General features: G+C 37.7%; 3 protein-coding genes across 3 annotated transcripts; 2 read left to right on the top strand and 1 right to left on the bottom strand.

Annotated features, from left to right (window-relative positions):
• The first annotated feature begins 899 nt into the window (after positions 1 to 899).
• On the top strand, positions 900 to 2,535 carry LOC118040720 (DNA-directed RNA polymerases II, IV and V subunit 12). The gene is made up of 3 exons (XM_035047729.2): positions 900 to 1,057; positions 1,162 to 1,254; positions 2,268 to 2,535. The coding sequence occupies exons 1-3, from the start codon at positions 1,018 to 1,020 to the stop codon at positions 2,288 to 2,290; spliced, it is 156 nt and encodes a 51-aa protein (XP_034903620.1). The 5' UTR covers positions 900 to 1,017; the 3' UTR covers positions 2,291 to 2,535.
• A 1,035-nt stretch (positions 2,536 to 3,570) lies between these two features.
• LOC118040719 (uncharacterized) lies at positions 3,571 to 10,926 on the top strand. The gene is made up of 9 exons (XM_035047728.1): positions 3,571 to 3,995; positions 4,088 to 4,149; positions 4,242 to 4,356; positions 4,433 to 4,556; positions 4,922 to 5,002; positions 5,121 to 5,462; positions 6,800 to 6,966; positions 7,052 to 7,887; positions 8,858 to 10,926. The coding sequence occupies exons 1-9, from the start codon at positions 3,661 to 3,663 to the stop codon at positions 10,333 to 10,335; spliced, it is 3,540 nt and encodes a 1,179-aa protein (XP_034903619.1). The 5' UTR covers positions 3,571 to 3,660; the 3' UTR covers positions 10,336 to 10,926.
• A 440-nt stretch (positions 10,927 to 11,366) lies between these two features.
• Positions 11,367 to 16,235, bottom strand: LOC140956098 (uncharacterized). The gene has a single exon (XM_073412296.1). It carries the CDS (start codon positions 16,233 to 16,235, stop codon positions 11,367 to 11,369), a length of 4,869 nt encoding a protein of 1,622 aa, XP_073268397.1.
• Between the last annotated feature and the right edge of the window lie 3,668 nt (positions 16,236 to 19,903).

The raw sequence follows: 19,903 nt of genomic DNA, 5'->3' as shown, positions 1-19,903 counted from the left end.
TTTCAAATAATTGATTGAAAAGCAGGTTTTGTACCACAATTAAAATTTTAAAATATCAAGGAACCAAAAAGGTTATAATTTAAAATATAGGAGGGACAAGATAAATTTTTACCCCATTTTTTAAACTGCCATTTTTTTGTTTTTGTTTTATACTATGGGCCCCTCATTTTCAATTTTGTCCTTCCTTAACTTAAATTGGTCATGGGTTTTTTCACAGTCAATGTCTTCTTCTTGGTTATAACTTTTGACAACTAGTGTAATTTTATTTTTAACTATTGTCCCATGCTTATCAGTTTTGTTTCTGAAAATCTATTTTGTTCATGTAATGGATTGATTGCTAGGTTTAAGGATTGGTCCTCACACATCATTTTTTTTTAAAATTGATTTAGTTTATTTTGTATGGTAAAAATTTAATTTGCATTCTTTTTTGTTTTTAGAAAAGATTTGGGAAAATAAAATTTGAGGACTAAATTGTAAAAAAAAAATTCATCACGAATTGCTATAATAAAAACATGATACATTTTAGATTTTTTTTGTAATTATAACTACTTTGGACGATGGTGAAACTTCATAACTTGCTTTTCAAAGAACAAATTAATTTTTAATTTTTTAATAATTTTTAAATTCTAAACAATACAAAGTAATAAATCTTGAAGTTATTACATCAGATTTTGTTCATGATGTGATATAAAATAAAGGTTGAGTGAGTTAATATAGATCAATAAAAATAATATTATTTTAAAAAAAATTAAATAAAAAAACTAAATGAAGTTTTGAACGACCATATGTTAATCCGTGATTGAGTGAACTTTGAGTTGACTAATTTTTTGAAATCTATCACGGGCTACGGGCTGGGTCAGCCGAATTCCAAATTAACTATTTAGAAAAAGTTTAGTAACTGTGATCCAGTACAGGCCCGTCAGGTCGTTAAATTGAAATAAAACTCAAACGCGCACGCCAGGTCGTCAAATTGTCAAACAAAAAAAAGAGAAACCCTAAAACCCTCTCTGCTGAGCTATGGATCCTCAACCAGAACCTGTCAGCTACATCTGTGGAGGCAAGAATTTCACGTTCTGTTACTGACAATGAAATAGAATCGTGGGTTTCTTTTAAATTTTGCTTTTGATCATGTTTTATTTATATATTTCTTAATTTTTGTAGATTGTGGAATGGAGAATACATTAAAGCCAGGAGATGTTATTCAGTGCAGAGAGTGCGGTTACCGTATTCTTTACAAGAAGCGTACTCGTCGAAGTACGTTTTTATTTTATTTATTTTGTTGTTTCCCTCATGTTTTTTATGTGGGCTTGTGTTAGTTAGATTAAGTTTTTGAGGTGGTTATTGTAATATTTCTTTTTTTTTTTTTTTTTTTGGGGGGGGGTTGAACACTATCACTGTTTTGTTTGGTTTTTTGAGGGGTTCCTGTTGGTTAAGAATTTGCAATGTTTTTTTCTCGATGAACTAGGTATTTGTGTTTAATTTGCGGGTTTTGGTAGGGTGGTGGTTTGTAGATGTTGCATTTTGGTGGTGTCATGAATGTACATTTTAGCGTAGAAATTAAGGAGCTTTGGTTCATTGACGTGGTCACATTGCTGTTTGGTTGTTTCTGCTTCCTAAATAGTTGCTAACTTCAATCATGGTGGTGGTCGGTAGTGTTTCACACAATTCATGTGAAGCAGCTCAGTTTTTGTTTTCTTTTTCAGTGGTTGTTGTGCATGATGTACACATCAAGTTATATTGTTTTAGATAGTTCGTCATGGTAGAACTTTAAAGATTATGCTTGTGTGTTGTATTTAGAATTAATGGCAGGAGTTCAAAATCAATATGTGTAATTGACGCAAATGAAGAGCAAAGGTGGTGACTTCAAAAAGTGTGGGCAAGGCACAATAATTTGGTTGGCTGGCTAAGCATTTATGTCTCTATATGTAAATGATTCATCAATGTATGCTGCATCGGTCAAAAAAGCATTGGAAACCCTACTTCAGATTTTTTTTCCTAAATTCATGTAATGCAATGCCAGTCTATGCACTTAGTACCTAGGATATATCACTTTGGTCTACCTAGGACTTATGTTATTTCTTGATGATTTTCACATGTGGCTGTTAACTACCTATCTATCATATGCTTGTTTTTATCCTATGTGTGGTTTTGCCATCAATAATTCTGACTATTTGTATCTGGAACTGCAATCCACAACCCCTGGACACGATGATTTTAAGGAATTGGTGCTTAGGCATGTGTCTGACATGTAAATTTTCTTGTTGCAGTTGTGCAATATGAGGCACGCTGAGGGATGGATGGGGATGTGCATTTTGCGCCTGAATCAGCATCGAGGCATGTTTGGCTTATTGGATGTGTTATGTCTACCTTTTAGTTTCATGAGACCACCAGCAGTATAGCTGATTTAGTATTGGAGTCATATGAACCATGTATAATGTGAAGTGTTTCTATTAGACCTTGCAACTTGTTAATGGATGAAGATTAAAAGTTTGTGCTTGTGACATTCTGATATAATGAAAGGTTGTTAATTATGTGCTGTCCGTGTTTAAAGTTGTTTCAGAAAGTGAATTGCTTTGAATTATGGGAAAGGTACTCCCAAGTCCCAGCAGCTATGCTCCCTCCCATGGCCCCAATCCTGAACTGAACTAACTCTCTCAAACCCGAGAATGGTCTAGAGCGGGCAAATATCAGCTCTGCTTCCAGTCCATGTTCCTCACTAGTAGTAGTTCATACGTAGCAAAAAATTCTATCAATCAATGTCAACTTGAGATGTGGATAGTTTAAGGCACCATGGCATGTTATACTTTTCCTAGTTGAATCGGAGTTGGAAACCAAACTTCTCACAAGGAGGAATCGGAGTTGGAAACCAAACTTCTCACAAGGAGGATATATGGGGTCTAACTCAGGTGAGATTTTCTGTTCACTTGTGAGATTCAAGCAGTTTAGAAGGCCATCGTCACTCTTTTTTTTTTATTTTAGTATCTCTCTCTTGTTAGTACATGGACAATCACCTCTCAAGCATAAATTTATGTTTAGCTTATAGCTAATTTGGAAACGGGAGCTGTTTTATATTTTTTTAAAAATTAATTTTTTTATATATTTGAGATTGTTTTAATGTGCAGATCTCAAAAATAAATTTTAAAAATAAAAAAATATTATTTTAATATATTTTTATATAAAAAATATTTTAAAAAGCAATTATAATCAAACTCTCAAGCACATTTTATTCAAATAAAATGAAGCAACTGGCAATGTATCTTCACAGACCAATAACTGTGAGATTGCTGGGCGACAGAGGTCATGCTTTTCCCTGAGGAGGGAGAAAGCTACAGTCAATAGGATTCTCCAAACGCACTCTTCTATATATATATATATATATATATATATATATATATATATAACACAAAAAATAAAATGTAGGCAAAATATATCGGGGAAAAAAGAGAGAGGGAAAACCAGAAGTTAGTGGGCCGGAATGCTGGATACAGTCAACAGATCCGCTTCTGGTGGATCACATGGTCCAGTCCAGTCCAGCCCACTAAAGATGTGATAGGAGGAAAAAAAAGAAATGTCCATTCCTTCCTTCAAATCGTCACCGGCAGAAAACAGACTGAAGATTTTGACACAAATCCAAATCCAAATCAATTCATTTCAACAGCAATGGAAGAATATCCAGAAGAATTACGCACGCCACCGGTAGCACTGGTTTCACTAGTAGGCTGCACGGATCACCACTCGCTAATCTCCTCTTTTCTCAACGCTGAACAACCGCCGATAAACACTTTAGCCTTACCCGATTTCTCCAAAATCACTCTCCTCCTCTCCAAGCCGACCAAATCTGATCCAGCTAATAATGGAGGAATTTTAAAGAGAGATTGGCTACTTAAACATCGAACTCGAGTTCCGGCTGTCGTCGCTGCTCTTTTTAGCTCCGGTCATGTTTCTGGCGATCCTGCTCAATGGCTTCAAGTTTGTACTGACATTGAAAATATCAAGTAAATAATATCTTAATATGCAGTTTTTCTTTTCTTTTCTATTAATTCCGCTTCGTCTTGCTAATTATTTTTGTTGTGTTGTTGGTGAGCAGAAATGCGACTCGGCCGAAGAATATTAAATTGATTGTTGTTGTTGTGCAATCTTCTTCGAATGGTAATTTTCTTTATCCTGTAATGTTCTAATTAATTGAGATGGTAAAGTTGATGATTTTGATAATTTTTAGATTGTTACTGATCATGATGCAGATGAGATCAGTGAGGATCGAATGATTGCGTTACGCAAGCGTGCGGAAATTGATGCGAAATATCTTGTTATTTTCAATGCTAGTGATGATTTGCTACTGAAACAATCACTTGACAGGCATGTTTTGTTGTCTTGTTGTTTGTGATTTATGTGTTTTTATGGTCAATGTGAATGTGGAGTGCGGATTTTTCAGGCTGCGAGGCACGTTTGCGGAATTAGCGAATGTGTACTATAAAGATGAAGGGCGGAAGATTAAAACTCGTGTTGAAAAGAAGAGTTTCAATTCTCATGAGTTGAATGTTCGCTATTGCTTTAAAGTAAGGGTTTTCACTTTTGTTTGATCAAGAGATTAAAACTTGTTATGTGATTATTGAATTGTGCTGGTGAAGCCTGGATGGTTATATTATGACTTTAATTGTGTCATGCTAGTGAGCGCTCTTTTGAGTGATGAAGAATCCTTTGATTATTTTCAACAGTAAATGTAACACAAACCTTTGATTCACTGCTAACTTGGAATGAGCTTGCAGTATTTTGTTGCTTGTTCTTATGAATTTGTGTAAGCATAGATAATGTATGTAATCTAGTACTTCCACAAAAGACAATATGCAAGGTCTGTCATTTTAAATATCAATCAATGTGTAAGTCAGTTTAAATTGCTCACTTTGTTGTCTTGAATTGCTAGGTTGCTGTATATGCAGAGTTCCGGAGAGATTGGGTTGAAGCTTTGAGGTTTTATGAGGATGCATATCAAATATTGCGGGAGGTATATTCATGTACCCATACAATTCCAAACACGTCTTTTTTTCATTTATCCATGTTCATTCTACAGAATGTTTTCATAGATACTATTCCTTTACTTGGACTAATAAGTTTGTCATCAGATGGTTGGGACAGCAAAGAAGTTGCCATTGATTCAACGCCTGATTCAGATAAAAACTGTTGCAGAGCAATTGCATTTCAAAATAGCAACCCTGTTATTGCATGGTGGAAAGGTGGTAGAAGCAATTACATGGTTCCGCCAGCATAATGTTTCATACAGGAGGCTTGTAGGACCCACAGATGTTGCGTTTCTTCACTGGGAATGGATGAGCAGACAATTTCTGGTGTTTGCTGAATTGCTCGAGACAAGCTCAAAAACTATTCATAGCAATTCAAATACAACTTTAGGCACTGCAGACCTGGCTTTGACTGAGTGGGAATTTCTACCAGCTTATTATTATCAGGTGAGTGACTTTCTATAACTTCCTGGTATTTTAACTTCTTATTGTGTTTGGGAGCAACTGCTGTTTCCCCATATTACAGTTGATATATGAATGTTTTCACCCTGTCTTTTAATTAAAAAGGAGCAGCAAAAGGAAAGATGAGAAATGATTTTCACCAAAAAATTTAGCATCTTATTGGCATGCTCGTTTTGAAATCCTAAGGGGACAGGTTATTGCAGTCCAAGATTTGACCAATGCTGAGTTGTTAATTAATCAGACATATTTTTTCTTTTGTTTTCCTTTCCTTTTTGTTCTCTCTCTTTTTTTTTTCCTTTTTTGAAGAGGGGGTACTTTTCTTTTCATGTTTTGTGCTTGTCCTGCATGTAGTTTTATGGAGAGGTGAGCACTGGAAAGTTTCTTATGAGAAAATGTAGGAGAATCTCAATGATTTTTTCGTTCACTACCTTGAGCATAAAAGGCAAAGGTGTTATGGATCCATTTATGTCTAACTTTCTTGACTTTTAATTAATGTAGAATTCTTACCCATACCTGTTGCTAATAAAGATCCCCCTTAAGAATTAGTGCCATTCACATTGGGGACTACCCAACTTGAGCAAAATCCTTCGATAATGATGCTTTGAGGATCACCAAGAGGCTACTCAACCGAGGGAGGAGAAACCATGGGAATCACCATTCATTCTTAACCACTATACCATGCAAAACCTCGTAACCAGGGTAGTGTTTGTGGCATCATGGCATGCATCCATTCAAACTTTGAGCTTTGATGCCACTTGGGAGATAAACATAGAGGAGTTTCTTGTGTGACCATATATGATAGTCTTGATGTCATGTTTTGATATTATCTTAAATCTCAAATTTAAGCTGATGGTTCATGGATTTGCCATACATAATATATTTTCTTTATTTCAGTCTGAAGTTATACTTTAACCCATAGCTGTAACCATAACAATCTAATAACCATGACTACACTGTCAGTGTATTGTATTATCATTTTCCAAGGACATGGACAATGATGTTTTTTTATATATCTTGTCAATATTTTATCTACAAATGCACCTCACATTGAAAAGGTACAGTTTACACTTGAATGGATTTTTAGTCAGTCCAATCTCTGGGCAAGCGGTGTTGATTTTATTATATCTTAACTTCTCAGATTGCATCTTCATTTTGAAGATTCTAGTTGCATAACTTGCAAATTAAATGTATGAGCCAACTTAATGTCATTCTTGCTTTATTTACTTAATTTTTTACATGTTTGTTTACCATCTAGAAACTTGTACTTTTTAATCAGGCTCTACTTTTTACTGAGTTGAACACAACATTTGATCTCAAAACAGTTAGCTGCACACTACTTGAAGGAGAAGAGAACTACGTTGGAACTTTCAATAACAATGTCTGAAACTGCTGATGAAATTGATAGTAATGCTGAATCTGTAGCACCTTCTATTTATGTCGGTCAGTTTGCTCGGTTACTTGAGCAAGGGGATGCCTTAATCATGCAATCGTAAGTTTGACTGATTAGTATTCAAAATGTTTGCTTTGCGTATTCCACTTCTACTAATTATTTGTGTTGTTTATTCAATCTGCAGCCTTACTGATGAAGAGTACACTCATTATGCTATTGCAGAAGGAAAAAGATTTCAAGATTCCTTTGAAATTATTGCTCTTCTTAAAAAAGCTTATGAAACATTCTCTAATCTCAAAGCCCAGAGGATGGCCCACTTATGTGGGTTCCACATGGCAAAGGAATACTTTGGGGTAGGTGATTTAAGTAACGCAAAACAATTACTTGATGCTGTTGCATCTCTATACAGACAAGAGGGTTGGGTCACTTTGTTGTGGGAAGTCTTGGGTTATTTGCGAGAGTGCTCAAGGAAATCTGGTACAGTGAAAGAGTTCGTTGAGTATTCTCTTGAATTGGCTGCATTGCCTGTATCATCTGATTCTGGGATCCAGTCTCTCAGGTATAAAGAATGTGGTCCTGCTGGTCCTGCAAGTCTTGCGCAGAGAGAAATTATACACAAGGAGGTTTTTGAGCTTGTTAGCGGAGAAACCGGGTTACAGTCAGTTGAAGGGAATAGTGATCTCAAAGTGAATGGAGAAAATCCACTGCATCTTGAAATTGATCTCGTTAGTCCCCTTAGATTGGTACTTCTTGCTTCAGTTGCTTTTCACGAACCAGTTACTAAGCCAGGAGCATCCACCTTGATTACAGTGTCACTTCTATCACAATTACCTCTACCTGTTGACATTGATAAATTAGAAGTACAGTTTAATCAATCAGAGTGTAACTTTGTCATCACAAATTCTGAAAGCCCATCAGCTGCAGTATCCAGTGGCCAACAAGGTTGGCGAATTGAAAGTGCTCCTTCTTTGGCACTTGTTACAAACAAATGGCTGAGGTTAACGTATGACGTCAAACCAGGTCAGTTAATTTATTTTATGAAATTTTTAATTTACATTCTCATCACAGTTTACACAAGTCATATCTCACACAAATAAGAAATGGTTTCACTTGGGAAGTTTGAACCAGGTGGTGAAGGAGAACAAATCCAGACTTCTGGGGTTTATTATTTGACCGTTTGATGATTTGCATTGGATTTTTAATTGTTATTTGAGATTTTGAAATTTGTTTTATTTCCTATCTAGTGTTTGAAGTATGTGTCAATCAGGTCTATTCCATTTCCTAGTTAGGATTCCCTTTATCTATTATATTTCATATTGTTAGTAGGTTTGGGTCCCTAAATAAGAGCAGCTATCACCCTGATTTTTGCGGTTGTAATTTAAGCATTGAGATTGAGATTAAAGTTTGTTTCTCTCTCTAATGATTTTCTCGTTTTTCTATCACCCTGCTTTTTTCTTCGCTCCCACTTCCCTCTTTCTCTTCTCTACCCCCCCCCCCCAACTCCTATTTCATTTCCTATAATGCGTAGTACGTAGGGGTGATCCATTTCATGCTCTTGATCTGGGCATTGCTGTATATTGATTATGCCTCCATAATCTGGTGGTGTGCCCCTCTCCTCCCATTTTGAATTTTAGCCTAGTCCTAGTCCTAGTCCTTGTGCATGGTTTTATGAGGGACTTACTTAATACTTGTCATGAATTCATTGTTGATTTTGAATATAAATTACCTTATAAAATATGTCCATAGTCCATACATGTTGGTGCTACTGTGTGCTCCTTTTCCTATGAATCTCAAATCCCTATACAGTTCATTTAGCAATTTGACTGGGTCGAATTGGCACTACCTTACCCTACTTGACAAAGATGATGGATCCTGTTGAAGATTTGAATATTTGGAGCTTCTTATCATGTTATCTTCTTGTCTAACAATCACCTTGCAGTATGATTGGTGAGATCGTATACTAATAATGTCCACATTTGGTTTAATGCAGAACAAAGTGGGAAGCTAGAGTGCATATATGTCATTGCAAAAATGAGACCCCACTTCACAATATGTTGTGGTGCTGAAAGTCCTGCTTCGATGGAGGATCTACCTCTTTGGAAGTTTGAAGACCGTGCTGAAACTTTTCCAACGAAGGATCCCGCTCTTGCATTTTCTGGTCAGAAGGCTGCCCAGGTTGAAGAACCAGAACCACAAGTGGATCTTATTTTAGGAGGTGCCGGGCCAGCATTAGTTGGGGAATGCTTCAAAATTCCTGTCACTGTGGTCTCCAAGGATCATGCCATATTCTCTGGTGAGTTGAAAATCAATCTGGTAGATGTAAAAGGAGGTGGGCTGTTTAGTCCCAGGGAAGAGGAACCATTCTCTATGGACAGCCATCATGTTGAACTTCTTGGAGTTTCTGGGCCGGAAGGAGAAGATGAATCTCTAGTGGGTCCTGACAAAATTAAGAAAATTCAGCAGTCTTTTGGTTTGGTTTCTGTTCCGGTCTTAAAAGATGGAGAATCATGGTCCTGCAAGCTAGAAATTAAGTGGCATCGACCCAAACCAGTTATGCTCTTTGTATCATTAGGCTATTTTCCAGATAGCAATGAATCAACTTCACAAAGAATCCATGTCCACAAGAGCTTGCAAATTGAAGGAAAGACTGCTGTTGTGTTTAGCCATCAGTTTATGTTGCCATTCCGCCAGGATCCACTGTTGCTCTCAAGAATCAAGGCTGTCCATGGATCAGATCAGTTGGCGTCACTTCCTCTTAATGAAACTAGTGTACTAGTCATTGGTGCCAAGAACAGCAGTGAGGTTCCTTTGCTATTACAGTCAATGTCTATTGAAGTGGATGATGGTGTTGAGAGGCCATGTACCTTGCAACATAGTGGCATGGATCTTTTAAGTCCTGCCCGTCTAGTTACTGGAGAAGAGTTCAAAAAGGTTTTCACTGTCATTCCTGAAGTGGAATCTACAAGTCTTGATTTGGGGTCAGTTTCTCTAAGATGGAGGAGGAATTATGAAAAGGAAGATCTGTCCACTTCTGATGCAAAAAAAGATTGGGTTGTGACCAAGCATAAACTTCCCAACATAAAAGTAGAGTCGCCCCCATTGGTATTGAGTCTGGAATGTCCTCCTTATGCTGTTCTTGGAGATCCCATTATGTACTTGATTAAAATTCAGAATCAAACACAGTTGCTTCAAGAGGTCAAGTACTCACTGGCAGATGCACAGAGTTTTGTGTCATCTGGGTCTCACAGTGACACAGTTTTTGTTCTTCCAAAATCTGAGCACACCCTTAGCTACAAGCTTGTGCCATTGGCTTCAGGTTCACAACAATTGCCTCGAGTTACAGTGACCTCAGCAAGATATTCAGCTACATTTCAACCCTCAATTGCTGCATCTACTGTCTTCGTCTTCCCCTCTAAACCTCATTTCACGACAACTGATATGGGAGACAATAAACTGGAAACCATCTGAGCCGAGTAAATAATGCTCCCTTTGCTGGTAAATATTTTGCAGAAACCATGTCCAGTCATTGAAGGATGCACTTACTAATCAATGTATCATTGGTCTGCCCTATGGGAGGATGCGTTGTTGTTGATTGGACCTTATCGTTCTGGAGACTTGAAAAGGATAATCCTGTTGAAGTCTTCCAATTGGATGAAATCTCTTCAGAGAGCTTGAGTTGGGATCCTGGTGCTTTTTTCCAACAAATGCACACTCATCCATCCTGGTATGTCATATCGTCATTGTTAATTTGTTATGGTTAGTACAGATAATGATTTGCATGTTTGGGAAGATTGATTTCCTAATAGGAAATTCTTATATTCCAAAGGAAATATTATGCAATGTGCAACCTCAAGTAGGTGTTAATTTGACAACAGAGTCCTGTTTGCTAGATGTCAATTTATAGATTTTGCAGTGCCAGCATGGGAGTCGAGGTTTGCATCAGATGATAGATAAAGTTAATCACGCTGTTAGATCTGTAATTTTTTTTTTTTTTGGAATGTTCTCAGAATAAAAATGTGAAAAGGAAATACATTGATGCACATGGTAAATTAGGGGTGATTTTCTTCTCTGTTGCAACAGCCATCTCCCTTTCTTCAAACGGTCCACTAATGATAGGAGCCAGTGATGCCATTGGTGGTTGTGCTAATTATGTTAGAATGATGATGACGCGGAACAATAAGTAAAAGAATTAAAGCAAGAAAAAGAAAGAAGCTTTAAAGAAGAAAGAAGCTAAAGAAGAGGAGGAGAGGGGTTGGAGATGTGCAAATCTGCATTTTTTCATTCATTCAAAAGTGTCTTCCCAAATAACAAAAGAGCATATAAATAGTCTCAACCTAGAACATCCTGCTATTGGGCTCGGCCCATCAAACCAAACTGTTTAACATAAATAATAAAAATAACAATGAGCAAGCCCAAAGGGGCTAAATAAATAAAATTACAATGAGCCGGCCCAAATGGGCTAAATAAATAAAAACAACAATGAGATAGGCCCAATGGGCTTAGTCTCCCAACCAAAGCGTGACAGGCTGGGCCATCCTACGTCGTCTCCGTCCATATACTCGTGTAATCTGTGGCGTGGGCCTGGTGTCCCCATCAACTCTCCCGGGGTTAGAGAAACTCGACCCTGTCGAGTGTAGCAGTGGCCGACTCTGATAGTACTCCCAAAGATCTGGGTCAAGCTGCTGCAAAGTATCTCTAGTAATCCAAGTGCAGTCTGAGTCGGGTCGACCCACCCAGCGAACTAGAAACCGCTGAATCTCACCATTCCTGTTAAAAACAACTTGTTCATCCAGAATAGCATCAATATTATCCTTTTGTGCTGATGTCAAGGTAAAAGGGATAGAGGTTTCATTAGGATCATCAGGAGGGGGGTTAAGTGGTGTTTCGAATGGGTCATTTGGAATAGGAAGTGGTTTGTGGTATGCAACTAGATCCTCAATGTTAAATGTAGAGCTAATGCCAAAATCATGTGGTAAATCAAGAACATAAGCATTTGGACCAACCCGTTGTAGCACTTTGAAAGGCCCGGCACTACGTGCATGCAATTTTCGATTAGCTCCCGAAGGAAACCGTTCGGGTCTAATCCGTATCATAACATAGTCTCCAACATTAAACTCATTATGTCGTCTATGTGCATCAACTTGAAGTTTATATTGCGCATTACTTGCTTGAATTTGTTTAGTGATCTCAATATGCAAATCCTGAATTCTATGTGCAAAAGACTCGGCTGACTCAGACACTCTAGCATGAAGGGACATAGGAAGAAGATCTAAAGGTTTCCTAGGCTTGTAACCATGTACAACTTCAAAGGGACTCATGCCTATTGACCTATTGATGGAGCTATTATAGGCAAACTGGGCCGTAGGAAGAATCAGATCCCAATTCCGATTATGATCACTCACTAGACACCTTAAAAGGTTACCCAAACTCCTGTTAACCACCTCAGTTTGACCATCAGTTTGGGGGTGGTAAGCAGTAGAAAACTTCAATTTGGTTCCCACCATATGCCAAAGGGTTTTCCAGAAATAACTTGTAAATCTAACATCCCTATCTGAAACTATGGTTTGGGGAAGGCCGTACAACTTGACAATCTCGTCAAAATAGAGTTTTGCGACTCTAGAAGCATCTGTGGTCTTAGTACAAGGAATAAAATGGGCCATCTTAGAGAAGCGATCGACAACCACAAAAATAGAATCATGTTTCTTTGCAGTACGTGGAAGCCCAAGCACAAAATCCATGCTTACATCTTGCCAAGGGCAAGTAGGCACGGGTAATGGAGTGTAAAGACCAGTATTTTGTTTTCTATGCTTAGCGAGTTGGCAAGTTCGACACTGACCTACTAATTTGGCGACATCTCTTTTCAAACTAGACCAAAAAAACTGACGTTCCACTTCTTCAATGGTTTTATTCCTTCCAAAATGTCCTGAGAGACCTCCAGCATGAATCTCCCATATCAAAAAATCACGCACAGATGTTTTCGGGATACAAAGCTTATTATCTCGAAATAGGTACCCATCTTGGAGGTGATAACCATTTATAACACGGTGATGCTCATCCTTCAATGTCAAGTATATTTCTCCAAATTCTGGGCAAGATTCATACTCCTCCTTAAGTCTCTCAAATCCTGTGACTCCAACACTCATTACAGATAACAGCGTCACCCGACGACTCAAAGCATCTGCAGCCTTATTCTCTATTCCAGATTTATGTTTCAAAACAAATGAGTATGCTTGCAAATATTCAACCCAATGACCATGCCTATGATTAAGCTTCTTTTGGGAGTTAAGATAGCGAAGGGCCTCATGATCGGAGTAAAGAACAAACTCTTGTGGTAACAAGTAATGGCGCCAATAGCGCAAGGCCTGAACCACCGCATAAAACTCCTTATTATAAGTTGAGTACTTTTGTTTTGCCTCATTAAGTTTCTCACTAAAGTAAGCTACAGGGTGACGTTCTTGACTAAGTACTCCACCTATGCCAACTCCCGAAGCATCACATTCTACTTCAAACACTTTAGTAAAATCAGGTAGCCGCATTACTGGGGCCTCCGTCATTTTCTTCTTAACCTCTTCAAATGCCCTATTAGCTCCTTTACTCCACTTAAACTCACCTTGTTTCAAACAATCTGTAATAGGTGACATGATGGTGCTAAATCCCTTAATAAAACGACGATAGAAAGTGGCAAGCCCATGAAAACTACGAACCTCATGAATAGTCTTAGGTTCCGGCCAATCTACTATCGCTTGAACTTTTTGGGGGTCAGCAGAAACTCCTTTCCATGATACTATAAACCCTAAAAAGACCACTTGATCAGTAAAGAATGAACACTTTTTGACATTTGCAAACAAACTTGTCTTTCTTAGGGTGGTACAAACCTGAATAAGATGATCGAAATGTTCTTCCTTGGTTTTGCTGTAAATAAGAATATCATCAAAGTATACCACCAAGAACTTTCCCATAAATGGCCGAAGCACTTGTGTCATTACTCTCATAAAAGTGCTTGGTGCATTAGACAGGCCAAAAGGCATGACTAGCCATTCATATAAACCATCCTTAGTCTTAAAAGCTGTTTTCCACTCATCTCCAGGACGGATCCTAATCTGATGATACCCACTTTTTAAGTCAATCTTAGAAAAGATTTGGGCTCCTGCCATCATATCTAGCATGTCATCCAATCGAGGAATTGGAAAACGATACTTGATTGTAATTCTATTTATGGCTCGACTGTCAACACACATTCTCCATGATCCATCTTTCTTGGGTGTTAACAGTGCAGGTACTGCACAAGGGCTCAAACTCTCTCGTATAAATCCCTTTTGTAACAACTCACATACTTGCCTTTGCAACTCAGCATGTTCACTCGGGTTCATCCTATAGTGAGGCAAGTTTGGTAACGTGGCCCCAGGGACAAAATCTATGGCGTGCTGAACATCACGCATAGGAGGCAAAGCATCAGGTAGTTCAGAAGGAAAAACATCTAGAAATTCTTTCAACACTTCTCGTACCTCTTCAGGTGGCTCTTCTAAAAAGTCATCTACAATCTCCTTAGCCACTACAGCAAACACAACAGACTCCTCACAAATCTCCTTATCAAACTCCTTAGGACTTATTATGTTAAGTCCTCCTTCTTTCACTTTATTCTTCTTTTGACTATTATCATTAGGCCTTGGAGGTAATCCAATAAGTTGGATTTTTTTACCTTGAAAAGTAAATGAACAAGAATTTGATCGTCCAAAGATTGTAACGTCCAAATCATATAACCAAGGCCTACCCAAAATGACATGCCCCACATCCATGGGAATGACATCACACCAAATTTCATCATGATAGTCAAAAATCTTAATGGGAAAAAGACATCTCTCTTTGACTGCTATAGATGTATCATTAACCCACGACACACTATACGGCTTAGGGTGTGGGATAGACTTTAGGCCTAAGCGGGATACACTACCCGATGAAACTGCATTGATACAGCTACCACTGTCTATGATGATCTTACACCCTTTATCTCCACATTTAATGTAAGTGTAAAAGATAGCAGTCCTTCTCCAATCCTCAGTTCCTTTAGGTTGTGTTAAAGCACATCTAACCACACCTAACCTGATTGTCTTGATTTGAGCGGGTATAGACCTAACACATCCTAGCAAGTGAGACTCATCATCCTCATCATTGAGATCTTGAAAATCATCGGGATTGGGTTCATATATCTTATCATCACAATTATCTTCATCACCTACATCCTCTTGCCCCTTGATGAACAAAGCCTTATTAGGGCAGCTAGAGGAAATATGACCAAAACCCTGACACTTAAAACACTGAATTCTTGAAGTTCTAGGTGCTTCATGAAAAATACCCTTACCCTTGTCTTCTCTAGGTATCTGGGAAATCAAAGGATTGGGTTTACGAGGTGGGGCACCTAATATGGAGTTATTACTACCAGGTTGAGGCCTAGAAGGGGTATTACGAGTGTCCTGACGTCTTGTCCATTGGCTTTTTGTGACCAAGTCGTAATTTTGTACTAGGGTATAAGCTTCATCAAGGGTATAAACACCCCTAAGCACAACCTCTCTTCTAAGGTCATCATTTAAGCCTTTTCGAAATCTACTTAGGGTCATCACTTCATCCTCCCTAACTGCACACCTCATCCTATACTCATCAAATTGTGCCACATATTCATTGGCAGACTTGCCTCCTTGTCTCAGGTTATTCCACTGGTCCAAAAGATTTCCTCTATAAGAACGAGGCAAGTACTTCTCTTCTAACTTAGTCTTCATTTCAACCCAATCAGTGATAGGGGGTTGACCCCTCCTAATCAAAGACTCTTCTACACTTTCCCAATAGAGTCGAGCGGTACCACCAAGTTTCATCTTTGCAAATCTTACCCTTCTATTCTCAGATAGATTATACCAGCCAAAGAATTGATCCATGTCACGGATCCATCTATCAAAAACCCATGGGTCAAGTTGACCCTCAAAAGTTGGGGCTTCTACCTTAACATGCCTCATGACTCGCTCGTCAGGGTCATCATATTCGTGATGGCCTTGATTGCGGTTGTACTGACGGTTCCTAGGGTGAACTGGTCTTTGATGGTAGTCATTGGAATGCTCACTATCATTAGGGTCATCAAAGTCATTGTGACCCTGGCGTTGGTTATGATGTCGGTTCCTACGAGGAACTGGTCTTTGAGGATTTCTAGGGTTGTCATTTGAATGTTCACTCTCACTAGATTGTCTTACTTGCAAAGTTTCTATGGACTCCATTCTCCCAGAAAGATTGTTCATTTGATTAGACATGTTGCTCATTTCCGTTCGCATAAGTTGTAATTGTTCTTGAATATCTCTAAGAACATTACTGGAGTTCGGGTCCATGGTAGTGATGACTTCTGGATTGTTTACTAGACGACCACTACGTAAATGCATGCAAAACTAACCCTGAGATTGAGATCACAAAATAACACTCGCAAGTAAAACGCAAAATAAAATTATAGCTAATAATAATAAAATAAATAAAGAAAAATATTTTTTTTTTTTTTTTTGAAACTAAGTAATGATAGATTAAACCAGGAAAACTGCAAGCAAGCAGCGTAAGTCCTCTAAATGCACACAAGTAATCCAAACACAATGTCTCAATTTTCCCACTAATTTAACCAAGCTCCACAATTAACTAAGAGGATCAGATATTCAATGACTCAAGTAATTTAATTTAAAAGTGGGCTATGTAATCTAGTTATGGGTAAGCACAAGGAATAATATTAATGCTAACTGATTAACAAGTGTAAAACATACCAGAATGATGATTTTCAATGGGTAAAAATTCTGACCGTATGATGTGGCAGTGAAGGGTTACATGGCAGTCAACGCTGACGAGGCAGGTGACGTGGCGGTCAACACTGGCGTGGCAGTCAACATTGACGTGGCAGGAGACGTGGCGGTCAACGCTGGCGAGGCAGTCAACGCTGGCGTGGCAAGTGACGTGGCAGTCAACACTGACGTGGCAGGTGACGTGTCTCGGTTAATTAAAATCCAGCGTTTGTTACTTTCTTCCTTAGCTTCTGCGACCTGTTGCCGCTGGCTTCTGTGACTTATTGTTGCTGCTGTCGGCGGCGGCGCACGAAGCCTGCTGGTTCTGATGGGTCTGGCGTTGCAAGGGAAGAGGCCGGTGGGTCTGTGGTGGTTGCGGCTGTTGGTTTGGAACTGAAGACAAGGAACTGTTGTGGGTGCGGCGCTGCGGGTTGTTGAAGGCAGTGAATCGGCGTGTCCTTTTGATCGTTGGTTGTGACCGGCGCTGATGTTGAATGGCCGATCGCTCTGTGGGATTGATGTGCAGGTATACCGATGGTTGCGACTGATGGTTTTGTCTCCTGCGGTGTCAGTCTGGTGGTTGCCGCTGGTCTGTGTCGGAGGTAGCAACTCGGCGTGGATCGGTGGATTTGCAGGTCTTCTCGGTGGTGGGTTTGTTGCTGTGACGGGTGGAGGCGCCGCTGATGGTAGAAGCGCCGTTGATGGCAGGGGTGCCTCTGTGACTGGCTGAGACGTCGCAGATGGCAAGGGCACCGCTGCTGGAAACCCAGTTAGTCGCGGATGAACAGTAACTTTTTTTTTTTTTTTCAGATTAGTTGTAACACATAGATCGATTAATTGTAAGAACAATTAAAAGCCGTGCTCTGATACCAAATTTGACGCGGAACAATAAGTAAAAGAATTAAAGCAAGAAAAAGAAAGAAGCTTTAAAGAAGAAAGAAGCTAAAGAAGAGGAGGAGAGGGGTTGGAGATGTGCAAATCTGCATTTTTTCATTCATTCAAAAGTGTCTTCCCAAATAACAAAAGAGCATATAAATAGTCTCAACCTAGAACATCCTGCTATTGGGCTCGGCCCATCAAACCAAACTGTTTAACATAAATAATAAAAATAACAATGAGCAAGCCCAAAGGGGCTAAATAAATAAAATTACAATGAGCCGGCCCAAATGGGCTAAATAAATAAAAACAACAATGAGATAGGCCCAATGGGCTTAGTCTCCCAACCAAAGCGTGACAGGCTGGGCCATCCTACGTCGTCTCCGTCCATATACTCGTGTAATCTGTGGCGTGGGCCTGGTGTCCCCATCAGATGATTAACCCATTTCCATTTGAAAGCAAGTCCTCCCCCTACCATATCTTTGAGTGAAACTAAGCTGAAAACGGATCCTCGTTATATAACTCTGGTTGAGCAGTAAAGAATTTGAACGCATCCAAGGATTTTTTTTATATATATAAAAATAAGCATAATATTTTTCCTTCATAGGAGTCTCTAAAAACCCCAGTGTTTTACCCAGTAGCGCGTGATGAGGAACAATCCCATCACCTGCAAGGTCCGCCGGAGCGGCCATTGTTATTCAAGATAGAGAGATACAACTTCACATCAAAGAAGTAGGAGGAACATGATCTCGACTTCCACTTTTTGTTTTTTAGATTAATGTGGTATTTGGATTAGTTTGTGCAAATCTTGTTTAATTTCATGGGTTTTAAAATTAATAATTATATAAGTTTTTAGTAATTTTAAAATTTATAAAATTAAACTAATAATTTTGAAAAAATAAATTTAAAACCTACTAGTAAAGCTATTCCTTTTAAATTGGGCTCTCTTCTCTCTCTTTCAAGGTGATGGACCTACCGATTTTGTATGATATTAAATTATAAGGAATTCGTTGAAAAATATTTAATAAATAATTAATAATTGTTGAGATGTGAAAGTCTACACGCCTCTGGCTATACTCCAAAACAAATGTTTTCAGTTTCCATTTTATAGCCCATATTCATATCAAGAATGGAAAATCGATTTCTGGTCAGTTATGCAGGCGACTCATACATTATAAATTTAGTTTCTACTTTCTACATCTGTCTTCCACCTATAAAGGTGTCCATGATGGAAAATAGTTCTCCTTGAATAATTTATTTGCTACATGGTCATTAAGACAGCGCAATGATGGAGATAGAGTCTCTGCAAGGAAAAAGCCTCTGAGGTTTTGATCATCCAGCCCACATTAGTCAGGCAAGATGCAACTTGCATTTCACCTTTAGATCACTCATTTTAAAAAAAATATATACATACATGTTTCCAAACAGGTTTAATATAGGTATGCGTGCAGTGTCGTAATTTGATGATATGGAAGGTATACTTAGAATGTATTTAGTATCATGGTAGTTGTTATAATTGTAATTTGAAAAAAAATTATTTATAAAAAAGTACTAATTGAGGTTGGTTTGAAAAAATAGGTGTTTGGTTAAAATTTATAGCTTAAAAATTAAGGTTGAAAAAAAATAATTTTAATGTGTTTGGTTTAAGAATGTTTTTAAAATTAAGGTTATAAATAATTTAAAATATATTATATATATATATATTATATATATTAATATTGATGATTTTTAATTTAAAATATTGCGGATTTAACTATTGTTATTACATTCTGAAATAAATCATATTTTATATAAAACTAAATTTTTTTATTATTCCATGAAACCATCTAACGATTCATCACGTACGAAATACATCGGACAAAAATTACAGTTTTTATAATTTTTTTTAGCATATAATAAAATTAAATAAAATATTATCAGGTATAAAATTCACCCTAAACTAATTTTTTTAAAAAATATTTAAAAATTAACACTTAAAAAAAAAAAAGTCATGCAGTGCAAAAGTGAGCAGTGTAATTCTCTTGCATTGTTCACAATAAACAGATGTATAATGTATATTATTTATGTTAATGTATATTGTTCATAAAATAATATAATTAACATGAATAAACTGTATATTGTTTTAGTTTAATATATATTGTTCATTAAATAATATAATTAACATGAATATAACTGTGTGTATTGTTTATGTTAATACATTGTTCATTAAATAGTATATATAATTATACATGAATAGTGCAGAAAGCAAGGAATCTTGCTTTTCTTTTACTGTGTTTCCAACACAAAAAAGTATGTGGGGCCTAGTAAATAATATATTACTTTTTTTAATCAAATAACTACAAACTATATTTTAATTAAAA

Source organism: Populus alba, chromosome 11 (assembly GCF_005239225.2).
Source record: "Populus alba chromosome 11, ASM523922v2, whole genome shotgun sequence".
Classification (NCBI taxonomy): domain Eukaryota; kingdom Viridiplantae; phylum Streptophyta; class Magnoliopsida; order Malpighiales; family Salicaceae; genus Populus; species Populus alba.
The sequence above is the reverse complement of the archived record's forward strand: the minus strand, read 5'-3'. Positions and strand labels throughout refer to the sequence as shown.

Coding starts and splice junctions, on each gene's coding strand:
- LOC118040720 (XM_035047729.2), top strand. CDS start 1,018: ATGGATCCTCAACCAGAACCTGTCAGCTACATCTGTGGAG. Junction 1,058..1,161: donor TGTCAGCTACATCTGTGGAG/GCAAGAATTTCA, acceptor TAATTTTTGTAG/ATTGTGGAATGGAGAATACA. Junction 1,255..2,267: donor CAAGAAGCGTACTCGTCGAA/GTACGTTTTTAT, acceptor TTCTTGTTGCAG/TTGTGCAATATGAGGCACGC.
- LOC118040719 (XM_035047728.1), top strand. CDS start 3,661: ATGGAAGAATATCCAGAAGAATTACGCACGCCACCGGTAGCACTGGTT. Junction 3,996..4,087: donor ACTGACATTGAAAATATCAA/GTAAATAATATC, acceptor GTTGGTGAGCAG/AAATGCGACTCGGCCGAAGA. Junction 4,150..4,241: donor TGTGCAATCTTCTTCGAATG/GTAATTTTCTTT, acceptor ATCATGATGCAG/ATGAGATCAGTGAGGATCGA.
- LOC140956098 (XM_073412296.1), bottom strand. CDS start 16,235: ATGGACCCGAACTCCAGTAATGTTCTTAGAGATATTCAAGAACAATTA.